The 25,382-nt window shown below is 41.2% G+C and overlaps 1 protein-coding gene and 1 long non-coding RNA gene across 3 annotated transcripts in view; one reads left to right on the forward strand and one right to left on the reverse strand.

Moving 5' to 3' along the window:
- The window catches only part of SLC17A8 (solute carrier family 17 member 8), a 40,193-nt gene extending 15,894 nt beyond the window's left edge, over positions 1-24,299 (forward strand). For both annotated transcript variants that reach the window (XM_086400889.1, XM_086400890.1), the window contains exons 5-12: positions 1,538-1,625; positions 8,433-8,519; positions 9,630-9,769; positions 9,902-10,051; positions 11,003-11,135; positions 15,380-15,490; positions 22,064-22,191; positions 23,550-24,299. In XM_086400889.1, the coding sequence (XP_086257015.1) occupies positions 1,538-1,625; positions 8,433-8,519; positions 9,630-9,769; positions 9,902-10,051; positions 11,003-11,135; positions 15,380-15,490; positions 22,064-22,191; positions 23,550-23,891 (1,179 nt within the window). In that variant the 3' untranslated portion in view covers positions 23,892-24,299. The remainder of the gene's footprint in view (positions 1-1,537; positions 1,626-8,432; positions 8,520-9,629; positions 9,770-9,901; positions 10,052-11,002; positions 11,136-15,379; positions 15,491-22,063; positions 22,192-23,549) is intronic.
- The window catches only part of LOC147372288 (uncharacterized), a 32,207-nt gene continuing 24,400 nt past the window's right edge, over positions 17,576-25,382 (reverse strand). Inside the window, exon 3 of the long non-coding RNA XR_015163976.1 lies at positions 17,576-17,818. This is a non-coding gene — a long non-coding RNA (uncharacterized LOC147372288). The remainder of the gene's footprint in view (positions 17,819-25,382) is intronic.

Genomic DNA, 25,382 nt, shown 5'->3' on the forward strand with positions numbered 1-25,382 from the left:
AATTCCCTGTGTGATTCCAAATCTATACACAATGAAGGATCATTGCACAGAGTGCAGAATTTCAGATGAGCCAGGAGTGATCTTAGAGGTAATTTAATCCAACCACTTCTGCTTAATAAATTTTGAAACTGAAGCCCAAAGCCTTCAGTTCACATAACCGAGGCTCTTTCTACTAAAACAATTTAAATGGGTTTATTAATAAATCTGTACATTTCCAGGGGTGTAGGCTTACACAGAGATTTAACTTGATGAAGTGGGTAGCATAATATAGAACCAGAAGGTAAATATTTTGTACTCTGCTGGCCATACTGTGGTCTGTTGCAACTTCTCAACTCTGCTGTTGTTTACAAAAGCAGCCAGAGATATATAAATGTGTAGGCATGGCTACTTTCCAGTGAAACTTTTTGGACACTGATATTTTTTTATTTCATATGATTTTTACATGCCAAGAAATGTAATTCTTTAAAAAAATTTTTCCTGGTCACTTAAAAATTTAAAAACCATTCTTTGCTTGAGGGCTGGACAAAAACAGATGGTGGGCCACATCAGGCCATAATCTACTACCACCTGATGTAGAGAAATGTTTCCCAAACTCAGTCATTTACCTCTAACCATTGTCATTTTTGTCATATTCACACTATGATTCATATAGTTACTTACCTATAGTTTTCCTCTGGTCAGTTTACTTAAAACAAAATAAAAGAACCTCATCATAAGCAACAATATTTTTGATATTTATCAAATGGGTTTAATGTGCTAGTTATATTTTTCTAAACCATATTAGAATATATATGTAACAATGATAATAAAAATGTAGGTTGTTTTAGTACTTTAAATCCAATTCTTATCCCACTGGAGGGACATATACCACACTTTGGAAAATACTAACACAGTAGAAAGAATATGATATTAGCAGCCCTGAAGACTAGAATCTAGTCACTTAATGGCTGTCAGCCTCAGGTTCTATATCTTTAAATGAGAGGATGGATCAGCTGATTGTGGAAATCCATTTCCACACTGATATTAAATAATAAGAAATATGAAGACCCCCTTCCCTATTCCCCACCTTGCTTACCTTTGAACTGGTATTTGAATTTTAGCGTCTCTGCTGTGAGTCAACGGAGAAGGCACTGGCACGCCATTCCAGTACTCTTGCCTGGAAAATCCCATGGGTGGAGGAGCCTGGTGGGCTGCAGTTCATAGGGTCTCAAAGAGTCGGACACGACTGAGTGTCTTCACTTTCACTTTTCACTTCCATGCATTGGAGAAGGAAATGGCAACCCACTCCAGTGTTCTTGCCTGGAGAATCCCAGGGATGAGGGAGACTGGTGGGCTGCCGTCTATGGGGTCGCACAGAGTCGGACACGACTGAAGTGACTTAGCAGCAGCAGCTGTGAGTCAAAATAGCTGACACATGTTATTTAGTTTCTGTAAGTTGGGCTTTTATATTGTAGTGTCAAAGAGGCAAAGTCCAAGTTTGAAACATAAAACGAAACTGGAGTCAAATCAAATCATCCATTTTCATCTGTTTTGCCAGGGTGTGACATACCCAGCGTGTCATGGGATGTGGAGTAAGTGGGCACCACCTTTGGAGAGAAGCAGACTGGCTACAACCTCCTTTTGTGGTGAGTGTATTGGAATAATAGCAAGTTTCATATAGGAATGCTTTTGGCTTTAGATGAAGACCTTGCTAAATAAAATTAATTTTTTCACATAACAGAAGTCCAAAGGTGAATGGTTGGTTGCTAGTGTTGATTTTGCTGGCCTGTAGTCTATCCAGGCCCTGTGCATGTTCTGACTTTCTACTCCACTGTCCTTAGAGTGATAACTTTTTGCATTCATGCATATTCCTCATGTCACAAAATGGCTACCACAATTCCAGGCATTAAGTCCACACTAAAAGCAGAAAGAAGAGGGGATGGGTGTCCTAACCACCTCTATTCTTTTTCATCAGGAAAGAAAAAGCTTTCCCAATCCCCCTAGCAGGCTTCCAGTTTTATTTGCTTGGTCCTAACTGTGTCATAGGCTTTACTAACTACAGAGAAAGCTGGGAAAGCCAGTGCCTAGCTTTTCTAATGTCTTTAATAGAGAAAAGTAAGAAAATAGTCATTGGAAGTTGTAGGATTAGCCAACAAATATTTCCCAAAGTTGAAAGTAGAAGATATAGAATAGTCAAGGCCCCAGTCCTTTTCTTTTTACATATGGAGAAATTAAAACTAAAATTTTAAATCTCATTTCATTGAACTAAAACAGAAGTCCAGTGACTTGCTCAAGATCACATAGCTACCAAAGAATGGAGCAGGAGCTAGAACATTAGATTCTTGATTCAAAGCTTTCCTTACCACACACTACATTGTACACACTGTCATCAGTTCAGCTCACTTCAGGTGCTCAGTCATGTCCGACTCTTCGCAACCCCATGGACTGCAGCACACCAGGCTTCCCTGTCCATGTCCTTCCATCACCAACATCCAGAGCCTACTCAAACTCATGTCCATCACATCAGTGATGCCATCCAACCATCTCATCCTCTGACGTCCCCTTCTCCTCCTTCCCTCAATCTTTCCCAGCATCAGGGTCTTTTCCAATGAGTCAGCTCTTCCCATCAGGTGGCCAAAGTATTGGAGTTTCAGCTTCAGCTTCAGTCCTTCCAATGAACACCCAGGACTGATCTCCTTTAGGATGGACTGGTTGGATCTCCTTGCAGTCCAAGGGACTCTCAAGAGTCTTCTCCAACACCACAGTTCAAAAGCATCAATATTTCGGCGCTCAGCTTTCCTTATAGTCCAACTCTCACATCCATACATGATTACTGGAAAAACTGTAGCTTTGACTAGACAGCCCTTTGTTGGTAAAGTAATGTCTCTGCCTTTTAATACGCTGTCTAGGTTGGCCATAGCTTTTCTTCCAAGGAGCAAGCGTCTTTTAATGTCATGGCTGCATTCACCATCTTCAGTGATTTGTCATAGAGACCATTTAATCAACTTTTGCTATTATCTTCCAGAAAAAAAAAAAATGAAGAGTACATCATCCATTTTACCCAAAAGCAAATTAATAGCCCTTAAGTACTAATGTGACTTTAACTCCTAGGTGTCCAAATTTCACCTTGCTAAGGTTGCCTCATTTGAAGCCATGCCTTTGGGACTGGCCCCTCTATGAATCTCTGAGAATAATCAGTGTTCAGAAGACTCTACTAGGTACCCATCAATATTTGAACAATAACAGCATGTGCTGCCACCAATATTTGCAAATATTTTTTTAATGGGGAAAGAGGCCCAAGAAGACAAAAGTGACTTAGGCCACAAAAGTTAACAATGGGCCCACACAGAATTAGGATCAGAATTTAGGTCTGCTTAGTTTTTCAAGCTAGCATATCTTTCCTAACACAAGCTAACCTGTACATTTTAGCTAAGGAGGAAGCTTTACTTCTCTGAATATATTTATTTATTTTTCCCTCTCCTTCTTTGGGGCTTCCCTGATAGCTCAGACATTAAAGAATCTGCCTGCAATGCAGGGACCTGGGTTTGATCCCTGGGTCAGGAAAATCCCCTGGAGAAGGAAATGGCAACCAACTCCGGTATTCTTGCCTGGAGAATTCCATGGACAGAGGAGCATGGTGGGCTACAGTTCCTGGGGTCACAAAGAGTTGAACACAGCTGAGTGACTAACACTTTCACTCTCTCTTCTATACCTGCACAAGTAGTAATAGTGCTAGCAGCAGCAGCAGCAGTAGTAACAGCAATAGTAGTAATAAAGGATCCCAGGGAATTTGGTGTGAAACATTCACCCACGTGACTATTTTGTGTCTCATTTGGAAATGCACGCACAGCTGAGATGCCTTTACATCTTTAGTCTCCCCCATCCTTAGGAACCATTTTTGTCCTCTTGTTTGCAGTTCAAGATCAACTCCACCTCCCCTACTGATCTTATACCAACTCTAGAAGGATGTAAGATTCTGCCGCAGCTGACCTTGACCTGTTTTCTTCAGATGATTTACTTAAAAGGCCTTTTATTTTGATTTGCCAGCAAACAAGAACAACCAGCAGCCACTCCCCATTCCTAGTGTTTTTATAGCCCTAAAATGGCTAATTTAAGAAATGATTTGATGCTCAAGGAAAGTTACCTGATCAAGGTCACAGGCTTTATTGCATTTCCCAGCTAAGGTGTGGCCTTGGTTTCAAAGAAGAGCACAGCAAAAATGTCATTAGAAGTAAACCCAGGCTTGGAAATAAATGGTTCTTATACTTAAAAAGTATTGCAGTTGGAAGAGTCTTTAGAAAACATCTAGTCACATTCATTGTTTTATTTTTTAAATTAATTTTAATTTTTAAAGAAATAAAACTGGCTTTATTCAAAGACATAGCTTTTTGGTTTTGTTTTCCCCTAGTTTTATTGAGATGGAAGAGACATACAGCACTGTTTACATTTCAGGTGTTCAATGTAATGATCTGACTTACATACATCATGAAATATTTGTCACATTAGGTTTAGTGAATGTCATCACCTCACACAGATACAACATCAAAGAAATAGGCAAAAAAATCTTTTTTCCTTGTGATGAGAATTCTTAGGCTTTACTGTCTTACCAACTTTCATTTACAACATACATCAGTGTTAGTTATCTTTATTATGTTGTATGATACACCTCTAGTACTTACTTATACCTGGCAAATTGTACTTTTTTATTGCCTTTATGTGATTTCCCCTCTACCCACCTCTGCCTCTGATAGCCACAAATCTGAATTCTTTTTCTAACTCCATTGTTTTATAGTAGAGGAGACTGATGCTCAGGGAGGGGGAAAAAAGATATAAATTCTCATAGAAAGTGAGGACAGAACTGGGGACTCTCTCATCCCCAGTTCAGCTACTCCTCTATGTCTATGCCATTCAATAAGCACCCTCCTCTTCCTCTGTGGTGACCACACAGAGGGATCAAGGTGCAGTTAGGGTAATATGGGTGGAGAGTGCTATTGGGGTATGCTCAGGACCTATGGGTGTGATAGGAGATCACATTCAACCACATTTGGAAGGATGAGGAAGAGTTGTCTAAAAGACAGGAAAGGACAATTTCAAGCTGTAAAATGTCCTCAATGGAAGAGTGCTTCTTGCTATGAGGAATTATTGGCTATTGTTGAATGGAAGAAGCAGGACTGAATTATTAAACAGTTAAGGTTAAAGGCTTTGGATTCCTGCAGACCTAGATTCTGGTCACTCACACCGATGTAATCTCAGGAAATTTACCTCCCATCCCAAGCATTCTTGTAAAATGGGAATGACACTAGTACCAGTGTTACTAGGTTGAAAAAAAGGTTAAATAAAATCAGGGGTCCAGAGTACTCGGCACAATACTAGAAATCACACAGAAAGCACTCAATGCATTTTATATTCAGTTCAGTTCAGTTGCTTAGTTGTGTCCGACTCTGCAACCCCATGAACTGCAGTGTGCCAGGCCTCCCTGTCCATCACCAACTCCCAGAGTCCACCCAAACCCATGTCCATTGAGTCAGTGATGTCATCTAGCCATCTCATCCTCTGTTGTCTGCTTCTCCTCCTGCCCTCAATCTTTCCCAGCATCAGGGTCTTTTCCAATGAGTCATCTCTTCCCATCAGGTGGCCAAAGTATTGGAGTTTCAGCTTCAGCATCAGTCCTTCCAATGAACACCCAGGACTGATCTCCTTTAGGATGGATTGGTTGGATCTCCTTGTAGTCCAAGGGACTCTCAAGAGTCTTCTCCAACACCACAGTTCAAAAGCATCAATTTTTTGGCGCTCAGCTTTCTTAATAGTCCAACTGTCACATCCATACATGACCACTGGAAAAATCATAGCCTTGACTAGATGGACCTTCATTGGCAAAGTAATGTCTCTGCTTTTTAATATGCTATCTACGTTGGTCATAACTTTCCTTCCAAGGAGTAGGCATCTTTTAATTTCATGGCTGCAGTCACCATCTGCAGTGATTTTGGAGCCCAGAAAAATAAAGTCTGACACTGTCTCCACTGTTTCCCCATCTATTTGCCATGAAGTGATGGGACCGGATGCCATGATCTTCGTTTTCTGAATGTTGAGTTTTAAGCCAACTTTTTCACTCTCCTCTTTCAGTTTCATCAAGAGGCTTTTTAGTTCCTCTTCACTTTCTGCCATAAGGGTGGTGTCATCTGCATATCTGAGGTTATTGATATTTCTCCCGGGAATCTTGATTCCAGCTTGTGCTTCCTCCAGCCCAGCATTTCTCATGATGTATTCTGCATATAAGTTCAATAGATGGTTATCCCCTGACCCTCCCCATTTGCATCATCTAAACTGGAGCTCCCACCTCCCACTCCCAGGGTATTTGCTCCAAGAAAAGAGACCACCTTCTCTATACCCACAGAGGAATCAGATCTGTAGCTCTTCTTTATAGATGATATGTCCTGGAACATTTGCCTTATCGGTCTGAGGAAGTCTGAGGTTAAAAAAATTAAAAGTGCTCTATTATTCTGTTGGAGAAGGCAGTGGCACCCCACTCCAGTACTCTTCCCTGGAAAATCCCATGGATGGAGGAGCCTGGTAGGCTGCAGTCCATGGGGTCGCTAAAATTCAGACACGACTGAGCGACTTCATTTCATTTTTCACTTTCCTGCATTGGAGAAGGAAATAGCAACCCACTCCAGTGTTCTTGCCTGGAGAATCCCAGGGACGGGGGAGCCTGGTGGGCTGCCATCTATGCACAGAGTCGGACACGACTGAAGTAACTTAGCAGTAGCAGTATTATTCTGTACACAATAGCATAATCGTTGACGTTTGAAAGTGAGAGTGTTAGTTCCTCAGTCGTGTCTGACTCTTTGTGACCCCATGGACTGAAGCCCACCAGGCTCCTCTATCCATGGAATTCTCCAGGCAAGAATACAGGAGTGGTTGCCGTTTCCTCCTCCAAGGGATCTTCCTGATCCAGGGATCAAACCTAGGTCCCTTCCATTGCAGGCAGATTCTTTTACTACTAACGCCACCTGGGAAGCTCTAAAAAGCAGCCCTGTTGGCTTGGTTCTATTGGGACTTGAACCCAGGACCTTCTGTGTGTAAAGGAGACATGATAACCACAACTCTAGTTGGTGTTTATGTAACACTTAATTAGAGCACCTTCATGTAATAACTTATTTACTCCTCAAAACAACCTGGTAAGACAGAGATTTCACTTCCATCTGAAAAAAATGATTTGGAGGAATTGAGAGACTTCCTCAGGGGTCCTGATGTTCAGATCCAGGATTCCAGGTCAGGCCTTTCATAGCCAGCTGGGCCCAACTTGGAAAGATGGGATTTAATTTCTTTGTCTGTAAGCTCTCCAAGCTCCCGTTTCCCAAAGATCTTCCTTAGCACTGGGTTATGGGATACAGCATTTCCTTTTGCTGCTCACTTGTGCTGAAGCAAGAATTTTTTCCACTCATACCCAGAGGGAATTTCATATAGTAATTTTTTTGATTCAGTTAATATTTATTGGGAGTTCGCAGGGCTCGTGTCTCTCCACCAGATATCATAGAGCTGCAGGAGATAGTGAAGGTGAGGTCACTGCCTCTAGCCCTTGTTATCTTGTCTAGACAAGATAAACATCCACACATAGGTAAGTATGTACAAGGTTAGGTATTTCAAAGTAAGAAACTAAAAAGTGTACCCATTTAGGAGGCGGATGAAGACAGTAGCTATCCTGGTCATCCTGCCATCCTGAAATTTAACAGTTTTCTGGTATTTAAAAAAAAAAAAAATGAGACACTAAAAAGCATGATCCTTTCATAGTTTGAAGTTCCTTATTTAAAGACCTAGGTGAATTATATATCAATATAATTATATCTCAATAAAACTGGGAAAAGAAAATTTTTTTAAAATAAAGACCTAGGTAATAATCCTTCTGAATTGTGAACCCTGAGAGATAGATACACAAATGCCTTCACTTTCTTTCTTTCTTTTTAATGTTCTGGCTATTTATTTACTTATTGGCTGTACTCCAAGCATGTGGGATGTTAATTTCCTGACCCAGGATCGAACCCATACCCCCTGCAATGGAAGCACAGAGTCTTAACCACTGGACCACCAGGGAACTCCCTGTTCCTTCACTTTCTGTCTTCAGCACCCAATACTGTGCCTGTTTGAATTTTTCAGAGTTCTGTCACATTTTTCTCATTTTTTTCATTCCATTTTCTTGTAATTCCAAATCAAGGTGCCTGAGCCATCTCTGTCTAATCCTTCCATGCCGTCTGGATGAAGTTAAAGGGTATCCTGGAGACTTTTCTCTTGGAGGCCTGTTTTTAGGCACGGTGGGAGTTAGCCAGCTCCTCTGCACAGAGGCATCCTAACTCCCACTCAGTGTGATTGGTCTTCAGGCTGACTGCTGAACTCTAAATGGGTTGGATGGGCTTGCCTGATGACTGGTAAGTTTCCTTCAACTTTTCTTGTCCTAGGTTCCTATGCAGGAGCAGTGATTGCCATGCCGCTGGCTGGGGTATTGGTCCAGTACATTGGATGGGCCTCTGTCTTTTATACTTATGGTGAGTGATTTGATTTCATGAGTTCCCATGGGTAACTGGGCTTCCTGGGTGGCTCAGTGGTGAAGAATCCCCAGCCAATGCAGGAGATGCAGGAAACGGAGGTCTGATCCCTGGGTTGGGAAGATCCCCTGGAGGAGGGAATGGCAACCCACTTCAATATTCTTGCCTGGAGATTCTCATGGACAGAGGAGCCTTCTGGGCTACAATCCATAGGGTCATGAAGAGTTGGACAGGACTGAACTGACTGAGCACACACGCACACGTGGGTAATTGATAGATATGGCATTTGACTATCTAATGGGGTTGGCTTAAGAGTTTACTGTATGAAAATAAGGATCACTAAGACGAGTTAGATAGCATATTGAAAAGCAGAGACATTACTTTGCCAATAAAGGTCTGTCTAGTCAAGGCTATGGTTTTTCCAGTGGTCATGTATGGATGTGAGAGTTGGACTGTGAAGAAGGCTGAGTGCCAAAGAATTGATGCTTTTGATCTGTGGTGTTGGAGAAGACTCTTGAGAGTCCCTTGGACTGCAAGGAGATCCAACCAGTCCATTCTGAAGGAGATCAGCCCTGGGATTTCTTTGGAAGGAATGTTGCTAAAGCTGAAACTCCAGTACTTTGGCCACCTCATGTGAAGAGTTGACTCATTGGAAAAGACTCTGATGCTGGGAGGGATTGGGGGCAAGAGGAGAAGGGGACGACAGAGGATGAGATGGCTGGATGGCATCACTGACTCGATGGATGTGAGTCTGAGTGAACTCTGGGAGTTGGTGATGGACAGGGAGGCCTGGCAAGCTGCGATTCATGGGGTCGCAAAGAGTGGGACACGACTGAGCAACTGAACTGAACTGAAGACAAGTTTATCACATAAATGGAATACTTGTCTAACGATGATTCATTTAATGTGTATATAAAAGTTGAATTTCTTAATGAGCAGAACATAATCTTTCTTTAAATACCAGTTAATAACATAATGACAGGAAAAAATCAACCAAATGCTTTCTCCTAGCTGAATATAGTGCCATTTGAGAATACTTTGAAATTTGACAAATTTAGAGATGGAAGAAAATGAGACGATATCATCAAGCTTTTTGTTTTTCGATTGCAGGTATTTTGGGGATTATTTGGTACATGTTTTGGCTGTTGCAGGCCTATGAATGTCCAGCAGCTCACCCAACAATATCCCAGGAGGAGAGGACCTATATAGAGACAAGTATAGGAGAAGGAGCCAACTTGGTTAGTCTCAGTGTAAGTAGAGAGGGAGAGATGAAGACTTCCCTCTTTTTTATGAGTATTTCTTTCAGTGATTGTGTTAGCCTCATAAGAAAATTAATCTGTCAGTATATTCACTAAAAATCTCACTGTATTTTCGCTTTCTAGAAATTTAATACACCATGGAAAAGATTTTTCACGTCATTGCCAGTGTATGCAATCATTGTGGCCAATTTTTGCAGAAGCTGGACATTTTATTTGCTGTTAATAAGTCAGCCTGCTTACTTTGAAGAGGTCTTTGGATTTGCAATAAGTAAGGTAAACATACAGATTCTTGAACTTTAAATCTCTTGCTTCCACTGCAAAAATCTTTGCTTGATAAAATAATTACATTACTGATCAAAATTCATAACAGTTCTGTGACACCTAATACCCTGGAGGTCAGACAAGTTATGCATTCTATGCACAATATACATAGCTATTTAATTTCTTCTTAGTAAGGATCAGAGCTGTATTAAGCTGCTTTTAAAGATTTATGTTCTCCCCATTCTCAAAGTGTTTCTGAAGCTGACTCAAGAACTGCATATTAGGCAAAGATCAAAAGATTTAAGGGTGCGAGGTTTTTTTTTGCCTATAAATTATTCAGGGAGGAGCAGTAAGAACCTTAAAGCTCATTTTGCAGATCACAGTCATAGCACTAATGACCAGTACTTTATGGTTTAGAAAGAACCTTTTACAATGTCCCCAACCATTGCTATTAGGTTGCCTGTGTTTCAGGTAGGAAGAGTGTGGATGGTAAAACATAAGCTGTCACCCTAAAAGTATTAAGTCTCCTTCCCACAGGATAAAGAACAGAGGCCTAGTAGAGGTAGATATCTGCATAGCTACAGGTACTGTCAGAAGGGACTGTGGAAGAGCTAGCACAACCAGCAGTGGCTGCTATCAGGGAGCACCCACTCTGTGCCAAGAGTCTGACTGCCATGTGCCAGGTAGTCAAACACCCACTGGGTACTGGGACCTTTGTGAACGATTTTAAGAATAGACCTACCCATCCCAAGGAGCTTCCTATCTGGTAGAGGAGACGAGTAGGTCTATTCTTAAAGTTGTTCACTCATTCATTGTTTATTCATTACAAACTTCAGGCCTGTCTCAGTCCCATATAATTAGATGATTAAATTTGGTGGTGAGGGTGAGGGGTCAGTGGAGATGCATGTTAAAGAAGTACATCTTTTAGAAGTAACTAAAAACAGCTGTTTCTTTTCATTCCAGGTGGGTCTCTTGTCAGCAGTCCCACACATGGTTATGACGATCATTGTGCCTATTGGAGGACAACTGGCTGATTATTTAAGAAGCAGAAAAATTCTGACCACAACTGCTGTCAGAAAAATCATGAACTGCGGAGGTACTGTAGATTTCATAGGTGGCTTAAGCAGCTTTTATAGAATGAGATGAAACTGAATTGCAAACCATATTTTTCAGGTTATGTCTAAGCACTGAGAAGGCTCTTAAAGGCCCCTAAGTCCATCCCCTAGTTGATACTTGAGTGTCCGTAACACCCCTGCCTAGTGGTCATTCAGCCTGTACTTGTGCAACCTGAGATATGATGATTTGCAAATTCCTGGGCGCTCCAGCAGTTAGAACTCTGTGCTGTCACTGACAAAGGCCTGGGTTCAATCCCTGGTTGGGGCACTAAGATGTGGGGTACTATTTTGGTCATGTGGCCAAAAAAGAGATATTTTTTAAAAAGATATGACAGGGAAGCCTGGTGTGCTGCCGTTCATGGGGGCTCAAAGAGTCGGACATGACTGAGTGTCTGGACAACAATATAGAAGGTGGAAAATGTGACTGAGGTAAAAAAATCCCAGTCTGGCTGAATTGGTTGCCTATGTGAACTTCAGGTTGTTTTAATATGAAATGAAAACATGTCTCAGACCTTTCAATTCTAGTTCTTGTCAGCCTGGAATAGTTTCACTTCCTAGGATCTCTTGATTACCCATAAAGTTTAAATTTTATCCTTCAGCTCCTGAAACATATAGTCCTAGCATTTTCACTGTAGATAGGAGTCACTATGCTCTTAAATGATTTTTCTTTCTTTGAAAGTCCATTATTTGGAAAAAATCTTTTTTTTCCCTTATTGATGAATCAATGCATCATTTATAGATTTTATTCACACAATGTCTTTATTCTAATTCTTTTGGGGGAATAAACTTTCTGGTTCCACTTTTTTAATAGTGTTAAGATAAGGGAAGTTTGAGCCACGTGCCTTGTTGTGTAAGACAGGCCACTTCCAAAACACAAATAGTTAGTATACAATGGTGTGTGTGTGTGTGTATGTGGTGTGTGTGTGTGTGTGCTCAGCCATGTCCAACTCTTTGCTACTCCCTAAACTATAGCCTGCCAGGCTCCTCTGTCCATGGAATCTTCCAGGCAAGAATACTGGAGTGGGTTGCCATTTCCTTCTCTAGGGGATCTTCCTGACTCAAGGATTGAACCCACTTCTCCTGCATCAGCAGGCGGATTCTTTACCACTGAGCCACCTGGGAAGACCTTATACCATTACTACTTGTTATTAATTTTGTTTCCACAATTTGAATTATATACAGGGAAAAATAACCTGCCAATGCAGGAGACACAAAAGACACTGGTTTGATCCCTAGGTCAGGAAGATCCCCTGGAGGAAGAAGTAGCAACCCACTCTAGTATTCTTGCTGGGATAATCCCATGGACAAAGGAGCCTGGGGGGCTGCTGTCCATGGCGTCACAAGGAGTCGGACATGACTGAAGTGACTGAGCATGAATGCATGGTTCACTTCAGTCGCTCAGTCGTGTCCGACTCTTTGCGACCACATGGACTGCACCACTCCAGTCTTCCCTGTCCATCACCAACTCCCAGAGCTTACTCAAACTCATTTCCATTGAGTCGGTGTTGCCATCCAACCATCTCATCCTCTGTCATCCCCTTCTCCTCCTGCGTTCAATCTTTCCTAGCATCAGAGTCTTTTCTAAGGAGTTAGTTCTTCGCATCAGGTGGCCAGAGTATTGGAGCTTCAGCTTCAGCATCAGTCCTTCCAATGAATATTCAGGACTGATTTCCTTTAGGGTTGACTGACTTGATCTTGCTGTCCAAGGGACTCTGGCAGTTCAAAAGCAACAGTTCTTTGGTACTTAGCTTTCTTCATGATCCAACTTTCACATCCATACATGACTACTGGAAAAATCATAGCTTAGGCTAGACAGTCCTTTGTCAGCAAAGTAATGTCTCTGCTTTTTAATATGCTGTCTAGGTTTCTCATAGCTTTTCTTCCAAGGAGCAAAATTCCATGGCTGCAGTTACCATATGCAGTGATTTTGGAGCCTTAAGAAATTAAGTCTGTCACTGTTTCCATTGTTTCCCCATTTATTTGCCGTGAGGTGATGGGACATGGATGCCCAGTAATGGTATGAAGTCCACAATTTAAAAAAAACATTGATTAATTAAAATTTTAAAACTTTTAAATACAATTTTTGAAGCTTTTGTTCCATTTAGAATTGTTATAAAATAGTGGCTATGTTCTACCTGTTGTGCAACACACATCCTTGAGCCTGTCTCACATCCAGTAGTTTGCACCTTCCACTCCCTTACCCCTATATTGCCTCTCCCTCTCTCCATCCTCCCACTGGCAAGCACTAATGTATTCTCTGTATCAGTGAGTCTTTGAAGCTCACAGTTTAAAAAGCATCTCTGTGCCCATAATTTCACTGATTCTCTTTAGATGACCATCTAAAACAATCATTGATGCTTGCCCTATTTCTATAATAGTTTTGAAGAATGGATTCAGAAAGGTAAGCAACTTATTAAGGTTTACAAAAAAGTGCCTTGGCTTGTATTTCAACTTAATCTTGATTTTCCTTTCTTTCCTTTGCATTAAGTATCGAGTTCCCACTACATACTTGCCAGGCTCTGTACTATATCCATGGTACCTTCCCTGGATAATATCACAGTTTTGTTGGGGAAGGCAGAAACACAAATGAAAAACTACAGGGCAATGCTGGAAAGTTCTATGAAATGAGTAAGAAGAAGGAGATGTCAGCTTCAGTGGTGGTGAGTGGCAGGGTTGTCAGCTTCCTAAGTAAAGCAATATATGAACTGGATTTTAAAAAATAGTAAGATTTCTCCAGAAATGAGAAGTAAGTGATACGAGAGGAGTACTGCAGGTGAAGGAACAGTCTGTGGAAATACAGTGCAGGCACAAAACAGTGTTGTGATCAGGAAATGGTGGAGAGACGTGTGCAACAGTAGAGGGCTTTCCATGGGCTTTGGATGGTGAGCAAGGAGGTTAGAGTGACAGAAAATGAAACTGGGACAGCAGGAGGAATTTATTATAGACACTGTACTTATAGTATGGAACCACTGACATGCGTTTTAAGTAAAGGGGCAATTGATCAGATTTGTAGTTTACAAAAATAATGATCTAGAGAATGGATCAGAGGAAAAAGAGATGGGAAGACCAATAAAGAGGTTTTTGAAGTTGTCTGGGTGAGAGGTAGTAGAGTCCAGAACTAAGACAATGGTAGGGGAAGGAAAAGCAGATATTTCTAAAGCCAATGTCATAGATTCTTATCTGAAAACTGAAGAAAAAGAGAAAAGTCCAAGTTGATTCTGAGATTTCTGCTTTGAACATTCAATTACCATTTGTTGAGTCATGCCCATGGCCGGTGATCATGCTCAACACTTTATATATCCAATTTCATTTAATCTTTTGCCTATTTTGGAGTGAATATAGGGGACAGAGACTTGATTTGGGCCTGTTATCTTTGAGGTAACTCAAAGGACAATCGTGTAGCGATGTCTGGAATCAGCAGACAGTCTCTAGGATGAAGCATCATTTCACTGTCTTCTACCTCCCAGGGTACTTCCTGTCCCTGGAAACAGTACTTATATCATCTTTCTGTCTGCTATCAACTGAACATGTGTGTGTGTTTATGTGTTGGTGAGAAGGATCTTCATCATTTCCTTACCCTTTTTTATTGTGCTGGATTCACTTATTTTGAATGAAAGCAGCAAAAAGTATTTCTGTCCCACTGTATTTTATGTGCAAATATCTCATGGCATTATAAAGAGGCCTGATACCTTGGTACACTTCTGAAAAGGAAGAATTTTGCCTTATGCTTTACAGGTGGTGAGGTTCTGCTTTTTGTTTCAGATATTCACTACTGCTTTCTAATCACTTTTGGCAATAATAAAATAATTTTATTATTTTATTATTTAAAAATAAAAATAATTTTATTTTTAAATTTTATTTTTGTGTCATTTTCTGTGAGAGACCATCGCCTGTGTAATCAATGGAGAATCACTGACGGTCTTAGAAGTGGCAGGGGGAACTTCCCATGAACAACTGATAATAAACATTCCTCATCCTATGGGCATCATTGTACCTCCTGGGACTATACAGTGTTCAAGGCACACCAGGAAATTGTTGGAAAGCTCACAGAACACTTGGGTAATATTAGCAAAGTCGTGTAGTCAAGAAATATAAGATTGTAAATATTGTGCCAAAATATGTGTACTAAAAGCTTGGGTCCGTGAAAATAAATTTTGTGATAAATTCATGAACTTGGGCTGACTGTCATGAAAATGACATTTTCCCCTGCTGTTTCCATTCACAGGTTTTGGCATGGAGGCAACCTTGCTCCTCGTGGTTGGCTTTTCCCATACCAAGGGGATGGCTATCTCCTTTCTGGTGCTTGCTGTAGGATTTAGTGGTTTTGCTATTTCAGGTAAAGTGTCCTTTGGGTTTCCAAATCTTTTCCATAGATTCAGCAAGACTTGGGAGAAAGGAAGGAAAGGATATTGAGCATCTACTTTTGGCAGCCCGGCCATTCCCAAGAATCAGGGCCACTGGCTAGAGATTTTCATCTAGTGGGGATGATTTTGAGTATCACTGAGAACTGGGCTTAGGAGCCCAGCCAAGCTGGAATTATCACTACTCTCTCCATCTTGGGAAAGACAACATGCAGATGCCCTCTCTGGGGCCTGGGCAGAATGCGTGTTGCTGGACAAAGTGGCACCTTCATACTTTAGCACCAGGCCACCCGACCTACCAGAGGCTCTTGTGACTTTTTTGATTCTCACTTCCTATAGGAGAACTGCTAACATTAACTCACAATCAAATGATGTAGTCATTTGACATAAAGTTATAGAATCAGAAGGGCTTCCCAGGTGGCTCTAGTGGTAAAGAATCTGTCTGCCAATGCAGAAGGTGCCAGGAATGTGGATTCAGTCCCTGGGTTGGGGAGATCCCCTGGAGGAGGAAATGGCAACCCACTCCAGTATTCTTGCCTGGAGAATTGCAAGGACAGAGGAGCCTGGTTGGCTACAGTCCCTGAGGTCGCAAAGAGTTGGACATGACTCAGCACATGCATACACACACATAGAATCAGAAAGTTTTAAGGATGCAATTTTTCTTTAGTTTTCTGTCTTCTCCATGGCTTTCATTTTCCAAACAAGGACATGCAGGTCCAGAGAGGTAATGTGACTTGCTAAGCCAGCAAGACTTAAGAAGAATAGTAATGATGATGTGAGCTAACACTGATCAGGCACAAACTCTGTGCTGGGGGCTGTTCACAGCCCACTCTTGTGTATTAATCCCTGCAATTCTGACAGCTACCCTAAGGCCTTCAGTCTCCCCATTTTATAGAAGCAGAAACCAGCTACTGTATGAGAGGTAACAGTGCTAACATATTACAGACTTCAGAAATTCCCTGTGCAAAACTGGGTGAAAAAGCAAAACTTAGGGATTTTTTTTCCCTATCTTTTTAAAAAAGATTGTAATACTAAAAATTGTCATTTAATGGAACACTTGACATTGCATGTCTGACAACATTGTGAAGCAAATGATATTACCATTATTTTACTAAGGACTAACTTAAAGCTCAGGAAAATGAAGGACTTTCCTATTGTTACACAACTGGAGACAAAGGAAGGACTAAGGTGCAGTCCTGCCTGGTCTTCATGCCTGAGCTCTTTCCCTGATTCTGGGCTGTCTTAAAGATCAAACAGGGTGACAACATCCTAGAACAGAAAAGCACCCAAACTCTGGTCAAAACCACTCTTAAAACAGGGCCTTGGTTTTATCAAAATACAGCTGACCCTTGAACGATGTGGGGGTTGTGGGTGCTGATCCCCCACCCCGCATAGTCAAAAATCTGACTATATGGGAGGGGGTAGCCTTTCCCTTCTCCAGGGAATCTTCCCAACCCAGGGATTGAACCCGGGTCCCCTGAATTGCAGGTGGATTCTTTACCAGCTGAGCTGCAAGGGAAGCCCACAATACTGGAGTGGGTAGCCCATCCCTTCTCCAGTGGAACTTCCCAATCCAGGAATCAAACCAGGGTTTCTTGCATTGCAGGCGGATTCTTTACCAACTGAGCTATGAGGGAAGCCCTCCTGTATAAAGTATTCCTCTGCATCCTGGGTTTTGTTGTATCCTCAATTTTGCATCTGAGGATTCAATTAACCACAGATCCTGTGCATGCATGCTTGCATGCTTAGTTGCTCAGTCGTATCTGACTTTTTGCGACCCTGTGAACTGTACACCACCAAGCTCCTCCGTCCATGGAATTTTCCAGACAAGAATACTGGAGCGGGTTGCTATTTCTTCCTCCTAGCGATCTTTCCGACTCAGGGATTGAACCCATGTCTCCTGCATCTCCTGCAATACTGTAGTATTTACTACTGAGAACTAAATCTGCCTGTAACTAGACCCATGCAGCTCCAACCCACTTTGTTCAAGGGTCAACTATAAATAGTTAAATTGGAAAAAAATGTTTGCACTTAAAGTAGCTTGAAGCTAACAACTTGGGTTTAGGGATGCAAAGACCTAGGTGTAAGGCCCCTCTTTAGTACTTACTATTTACAGAAGGCAAAAAAAAAAAAAAAAAAAATGCTGAGTTATTTAAATCCTCAGCCTCAGTTTCCTTATCTAGAGACTGGAGAGATATAATGACAACTTCTTAGGGTTGTTGGGAGATTGCGATGAACTGAGGTAATTCTTTCATTCCTTCACACTTCCCAAGAGTCAGACACTCTTCTTGGCGCAGCAGAAACTGCAGTGAAAAAAAGAAAAGTTTCTGTTCTTATAAAGTTTACAGTCTAGTGGAAATAAAGCTTTTGAAGATCTTAGTCCCAGTACCAGGTGCATAAAACAATTAAAAAATATTCACTACAGTTGTTCAATTATTATTCAATCTAGCCCAATACTTCTCAAAATTTAATGGTGCATACAAGTCACCTTCAGATCAGATCAGATCAGATCAGTCGCTCAGTCGTGTCCGACTCTTTGTGACCCCATGAATCGTAGCACGCCAGGCCTCCCTGTCCATCACCAACTCCCGGAGTTCACTGAGACTCACGTCCATTGAGTCAGTGATACCATCCAGCCATCTCATCCTCTGTCGTCCCCTTCTCCTCCTGCCCCCAATTCCTCCCAGCATCAGAGTCTTTTCCAATGAGTCAACTCTTCACATGAGGTGGCCAAAGTACTGGAGTTTCAGCTTTAGCGTCATTCCTTCCAAAGAAATACCAGGGCTGATCTCCTTCAGAATGGACTGGTTGGATCTCCTTGCAGTCCAAGGGACTCTCAAGAGTCTTCTCCAACACCACAGTTCCAAAGCATCAATTCTTCGGTGCTCAGCCTTCTTCACAGTCCAACTCTCACATCCATACATGACCACAGGAAGAATCATAGCCTTGACTAGATGAACCTTTGTTGGCAAAGTAATGTCTCTGCTTTTCCATATGCTATCTAGGTTGGTCATAACTTTCCTTCCAAGGAGTAAGCATCTTTTAATTTCATGGCTGCAGTCGCCATCTGCAGTGATTTTGGAGCCCAGAAAAATAAAGTCAGCCACTGTTTCCACTGTTTCCCCATCTATCTGCCATGAAGTGATGGGACCAGATGCCATGATCTTCATTTTCCGAATGTTGAGCTTTAAGCCAATTTTTTCACTCTCCTCTTTCACTTTCATCAAGAGGCTTTTTAGTTCCTCTTCACTTTCTGCCATAAGGGTGGTGTCATCTGCATATCTGAGGTTATTGATATTTCTCCTGGCAATCTTGATTCCAGCTTGTGTTTCTTCCAGCCCAGCATTTCTCATGATGTACTTTGCATATAGGTTAAATAAACAGGGTGACAATATACAGCCTTGATGTATTCCTTTTCCTATTTGGAAACAGTCTGTTGTTCCACGTCCAGTTCTAACTGTTGCTTCCTGACCTGCATACAAATTTCTCAAGAGGCAGGTCAGGTGGTCTGATATTCCCATCTCTTTCAGAATTTTCCACAGTTTATTGTGATCCACACAGTCAAAGGCTTTGGCATAGTCAATAAAGCAGAAATAGATGTTTTTCTGGAACTGTCTTGCTTTTTCCATGATCTAGCGGATGTTGGCAATTTGATCTCTGGTTCCTCTGCCTTTTCTAAAACCAGCTTGAACATCAGGAAGTTCACGGTTCACATATTGCTGAAGCCTGGCTTGGAGAATTTTGAGCATTACTTTACTAGAGTGTGAGATGAGTGCAATTGTGCGGTAGTTTGAGCATTCTTTGGCATTGCCTTTCTTTGGGATTGGAATGAAAACTGACACCTTAGGATCTTGCAAAAATACAGATTCTGATTTAGCCAATGTAGAGTGGAGCCTGAGATCCTGCATTTCAAGCAGGCTCCCCAGTGAAGTTGACACCACTGATCAATAGTCCACACTTTGAATAGCAAGGATAGAGCAGTCATGAATTGTTCCCAGCAGGATGTTAAGGGACATCTTCTTTTGATAGCTCTGAGATGCAAAAGAGATTCATATCCTGTCCACAGAGATATTGAAATATTCAGGCTCATATTGTCCCCAGATTGCCAGTTTAAGCGACAATCAGATGGAGAGAAATTTTTTTTTTCAGCATTTACACCGTGTTGGTCACTTTTAAGGTATGAACTCATTTAATCCCTGTAGCAGCCTGATGAGAAGAGTATTGCTATGTTCATTTTACTAGTGAGGACACTGAGGCTTGGAGAGTTGACTTAACTTACTCAGGTAAATTAAGTGATTAGGATTGGAATAAAGGTTTATCTGATTCAACAGTGAGACTATGGGAGGGACTATGGTCATGGGGAGGATGATTCCTTAGGATCTGCTATATGTCAACTTTATAAGGAGTTAATAGGGATGCCAAGGGAGACTTGCTCAGTTTAGGAACTGATTATAAATAGGAGAGCTGAGACAGGGGAGATTAGAAAGATACAAGAATGGGTGATATCTGCTTTAGAATATGTCCTGTGTAGAGAAGACAGACTCTCTCAACTTGTGTGTAACTTGCTTTATGTGTCTGCTTCAAAAAAACAAAAAAATCTATTAGTATCTCAGTTTCTCAATGATATTTCCCCCAAACCCCAGGATTGTGTAGCTAGAAACCGAAATGGCTTTTCTCATATTATCTTTAGCTGAACGCAGATGTCTAGGCTTTGTATCAGAATATAATACTCGCCGATCATATTAATTGCTTCTTATCTCTGGGTTCTTTTCTAATAAAGTGTTTATCACATTCAAATAAACAGTAAGATTAATTAATCTTTCAGCTGTTTTATATTCTGATTTTCTGCCACTTTGAAAGAGAAGGTATGTTTATTCCAGAAAGGTTTTCTTAAAATTCTCTCTGAACAGAGGTAGGAAATAAAACAAGCAGCCAATACGCTGGATTAGAAAAAGAATTTTTTTAAATTATATTTTTAGTTCTTTGCACAAAATAGAGCATTAAAAAGCAAGACAAGGGAAAATAAAAATATGAGTAAATAAAACCTATAACCCCCTGCTGTAATTTCAGAGTTCAAGTTGGTAATTAATTAAACAATGATATATTGAGTACCTACTATGTGCCAGACACTTTGCCAGCTCAGGAAAGTAAACTGGGTAGATGGATGTTGTACTGCCAAGAACCTGATGTTGGCTTTCACCTCCTTGAACCTATGTAATTGACATATGTTATTTATCTTAATTCTTACAACAGTTTTATAAGAATGATTATCCCAGTTTATAGATGAAGAAGCTGAGGTTCAGAAAGATTAAATCATTTGTCCAGGTTTGCATCTCAATTAAACAGCCAGATCCAAGGTCTGACTCTAAAATGCAACCGTGGGCTACACTGGCAGAATTGGTTCCCAGTGCCCGATGCCTCCTCTTTCAAAGCCTTGTCCTTCCTCTGCCTTCCTGCTTCCTTCATCCCACTCATCCTTTTCTCCTGAAAAACAGATGAATAGTGAGGTACTGGTGATTTTTTATTTTACCACTCCTTGCAGCATTACCTATTGATTAAAGACCCCAGAGTGACGGGTGTGTTTTACAGTGGCAGCAACAGCAGCGATGCTGATATTGGCACCGTGATAGTTACTAGAGCTCAGCTGTTTGCCAACAGCTCTCGCATACATATTTCCCCTAAGTCTCATCTCACAGCATCTTTATGAGTTAAGGAGTAATATGACCCTCAAAATAGAGATGAGGAAACAAAGTCCTAAAGATGACTTGTTTAAGAGATGAGAATAAGATTCGAATCCAGATTTACAAATTCCAAATCAAGTATGTATATGGAAGTGTTTTGTAAATTACAGAGGATCCTACAAATGTTTGTATAAATTTTTCTTATCCAAAAAAAACCCTTTATAATATGCCATGTGGTACTAAGGCAGACCTGCCTGTGGCAGCCTTTTGGGAGTGAGCTGAGAGCTAGGAAGGAGGATATTATGAAGCAAGATTTAGTTTTAATTACACTATATGTGATTGTGTGGGCTTACCTGGTGGCTCAGGTGGTAAAGAATCTGCCTGCAGTTCAGGGTTAAGAAGATCCCCTGGAGAAGGAAATGGCAACCCACTCCAGTATTCTTGCCTGGGAAATCCCATGGTCAGAGGAACCTGCAGGACTATAGTTCATGGGTTGCGAAAGAGTCGAATACGACTTAGGGACTAAACAACAACAATGTAATTGTGTGATTGCTTACTCTGAATAAATGTGATCCAGGCTGTGCTTTTCAGATTGCCCCAAACACCATTATTTTGGGGTTTCAAGCTGAGAAGGTAGAGGTGCCATAATTCTCCCCGTGAAGAACCCATTGTAGCCGTAATCAATCACAGCATGTTTTCTGCTATGAGCAGACACAGCCTGACAATCCTCAAGCCAGCCCTTTTGGTACAGGTATCCATTAGTAGAGGAAAGAGATTGATGAGAGTTGGGGAAAGCTAAATATTTTCCAAACTGCATTTGGAATTCTGTTCCTGAGTCTGATTTTGAAATGTTTGGCTTCACTATAGGTTTCAATGTCAACCACTTGGATATTGCCCCTCGCTATGCCAGCATTCTCATGGGAATCTCAAATGGAGTGGGAACCCTCTCTGGAATGGTCTGTCCCCTTATTGTGGGTGCAATGACCAAGCACAAGGTAATGGTTTCCTTTGGGGTTGTGGGTTACAGTATGAGAGGACCGAAGTACTGCACAAAGTCTCAAGGCCCTGTCCCAGCCTGTGTAAATGTGTATGTCCTTGACTTGGCTGAGTCACTTGAGCTTCTATTTTTTAAAATTTTTCTTCTTCTTTTAAAAAATTATCATTTATTGATGGCAGCAGGACTGACTGATGTTTGGTTCTATGTTTCTTAAACTGAGAAATAGAAGTGGGGTGTGTGTAGAAGAAGTGATAATACCATAAAGACTGTTTAAAGACACAAAAAGAAACTGAGGCAATCAATTCAGGATAAATAAATTACCCAAGGTTGTTTTATAATTCCAAGTAATTAGACTTTATCGCCATTTCCAATTATTGCTTAGCATGCTCCAGCGTGAAAATATTAGTGCAGTTATACTTCCTTATTATGAAGAAAACAAACAAGACATTAATGACCCTTCCTAAGAACCCACGCAGGTGTGGCAGCAGGTCGTTACTGCACGTTTGTGTATTTAGACTAAGGTGGGTAGTACAGGAGGATCCCAGATCCGTCCAGAATTCAGCCACAGGCCAGATGGTTTCTTCATCTCTGTCTTTGAAAGGGTTATAGATATGCTGCCTTCTGCAAATTAACATTGTTTGATACTATGGCATTTTTACCCAACTATTTCTTTGTTGTTGCATATCCTACTAAAAATATAACTTCAGAAATTCTCCCAGTTTCTTGGAGAAGAAAGTGTGGGATAACATTTCTTATCTTTTGATAGAAAAGAAAGGTGGGCTCTGGTGACTTTACAGGCAGAGGATCCAAACTCTCTCTCTGTTCATGAGACGATAGGATTGGTAATATGATTATTAATTCTGTTAGTAAGTCTTTCAATGCAAATTCCCATTATTTTTTATACAATATATTTTCACAGAAAATATGAGTATACATAAGCTACTGGGCGGTACAAACTGAGCATTTTTGTGACTCAAATTGTCATATATCCAAAGCAAGCAAGAAGGAGACCTCTGATATTTACAATGGTGGGTTCCTAAAGCAAATTTAATTTAACCTCATTTGTAGATTTAGGAGAGCTGTGAAATGGTGCAGCAAGGATCTTACAGGATGTTTATTTTATAAAATATTTTTCTAAATTAGAAAAAATGCATATTCACTGTAGTCTTAACTTTGATTTTTTTAAACACTCAAATTCCATTTGGGTCCTGGGCATGCATCTGCCACATGTCTTCCCAAGAAGCACAGCATTGCTTTGGGGTGACTAAGTGCTTTTGTCCCAGCGGAGGACTCCAGAAGATACTGTTCATTTCTGTTTGGGGTTAAAATATTAATTGGTACTGTTTCCTTGTTCAGACCCGTGAGGAGTGGCAGAATGTGTTCCTCATAGCTGCATTGGTGCACTACAGTGGCGTCATCTTCTATGGGATCTTTGCTTCTGGGGAAAAACAGGAGTGGGCAGACCCTGAAAACCTTTCTGAGGAGAAGTGTGGAATCATTGACCAGGATGAATTAGCTGAGGAGACAGAACTCAACCATGAGAGTTTTGCAAGTCCCAGAAAGATGTCATATGGAGCCACCACCCAGAATTGTGAAGTCCAGAGAAAGGAATGGAGAGGACAGAGAGGAGTGACCCTCAACGAGGAAGAGCTGACATCCTACCAGAATGAAGGGGAAAACTTCTCAGATGCATCCTAATGTCTGAGGGGTACTTCCGGCTCCTCCGCACTTTAGAACCAGAAAGTATCCATACCCATTGTCTTCTCCATAGGCTGGCTTGCCAGGGGGTTAACTCTAGGGACGTTGTTGCACGTGGGGGAGCAGGGAGAGATTTACTCAGCAGTAGGGAAACAACTTGCTCTAAGTTCATAAAACGTATGGCTATAACTTTTTTGATTTGCAGTTGATTCTTCTCTCAAAGAATAAACTATTCAGGAAGGAATAATTGGAAGAATAAGAGACAAAATGCCATGTTTTTCAAAGAAAAATGGAAGGAAATGGGGATATTTGGCCTGGAGGAGAGAAAAAAATAGCTGTTACTACCTTTCTGAGAGCAGCCATGCAGGGGTGGGTTTCCTATTCCTAATAAAGGCGACTGCTTTCAAAGGCCCTGTATTGTGCCAGATGCTTTATTACATTCTCATTTAATCTCCACACCCCATGACATAACAATTCTTATCCCCATTTTACAACTGAGGAAAAGAAAGCAACAAAAGACGGACTTGCTCAGGGTCATCCTGCCAGAGGCAGTGCTGAGATTGCGTGTATGCATGCGTGCTCAGCCATGTCCGATTCTTTGCAATCCCATGGACTTCAGCCCTTCAGGCTCCTCTGTTCATGGGATTTCCAGAAAAGAATACTGGAGTGGGTTGCCATTTCCTACTCCAAGTGTTGAGATTGGTGGAGTCCAAAATAGATGTCAATTTTGGAGAAGAAGGTTTTGCTTCAGGTTAGAAGAGATATTTTTAATAATGAAAACTGTAAATGGAGTGGGTTGTCATGTGGATAATTCCCTATCTTGGCAGGCATGGAGGATTGAAAACATTTGGGTTGATGTGGCAGAGAACTTTCAAACATCATATGGGGGACTGGATTCAAACATCCTTAGGGCCCTAGGTAATCTGAGAGCCAAATGAGTCTGTGAATTCATATGCATGTGAAAGTTGCTTAGTCGTGTCCAACTCTTTACGACCCCACGGACTGTAGCCTGCCAGGCAACTCCGTCCATGGGATTTTCCAGGCAAGAATACTGGAGTGGGTTGCCATTTCCTTCTCCAGAGGATCTTCCCAACCTGGGGATCAAACGCAGGTCTCCTGCATTGCAGGCAGACTCTTTACCATCTGAGCCACCAGGGAAACTCATAACATGAATTCATACTTTTCTTATTTTTTTTAATAACAAGAGTCACAGACTATATGAGAGATTCAAATAGGTTAAAAAAAAAGAAGAGGAAAAATGAAAAACTTAGCAAAATAGCAAAGTTCCAGGAATCTGATGGTCAGAATGGCTGAGAAGAAGTAAACTAAATTTCACCCCTTCAGGGAATTCCCTGGCATCCTGTGGTTAGGACTCTGCCATTCCACTGCAGGGGTCCCAGTTCAATCCCTGGTCAGGGAAGTAGGTCCTACAAACTGTGTAGTGTGAACTAAAAAATACAATTTAAACCCATCATAATGTCAAGAATGTGG

Source organism: Bos grunniens, chromosome 5, assembly GCF_055505025.1.
Source record: "Bos grunniens cultivar Pamir isolate PY7600 chromosome 5, Bosgru_T2T1.0, whole genome shotgun sequence".
Lineage (NCBI taxonomy): Eukaryota > Metazoa > Chordata > Mammalia > Artiodactyla > Bovidae > Bos > Bos grunniens.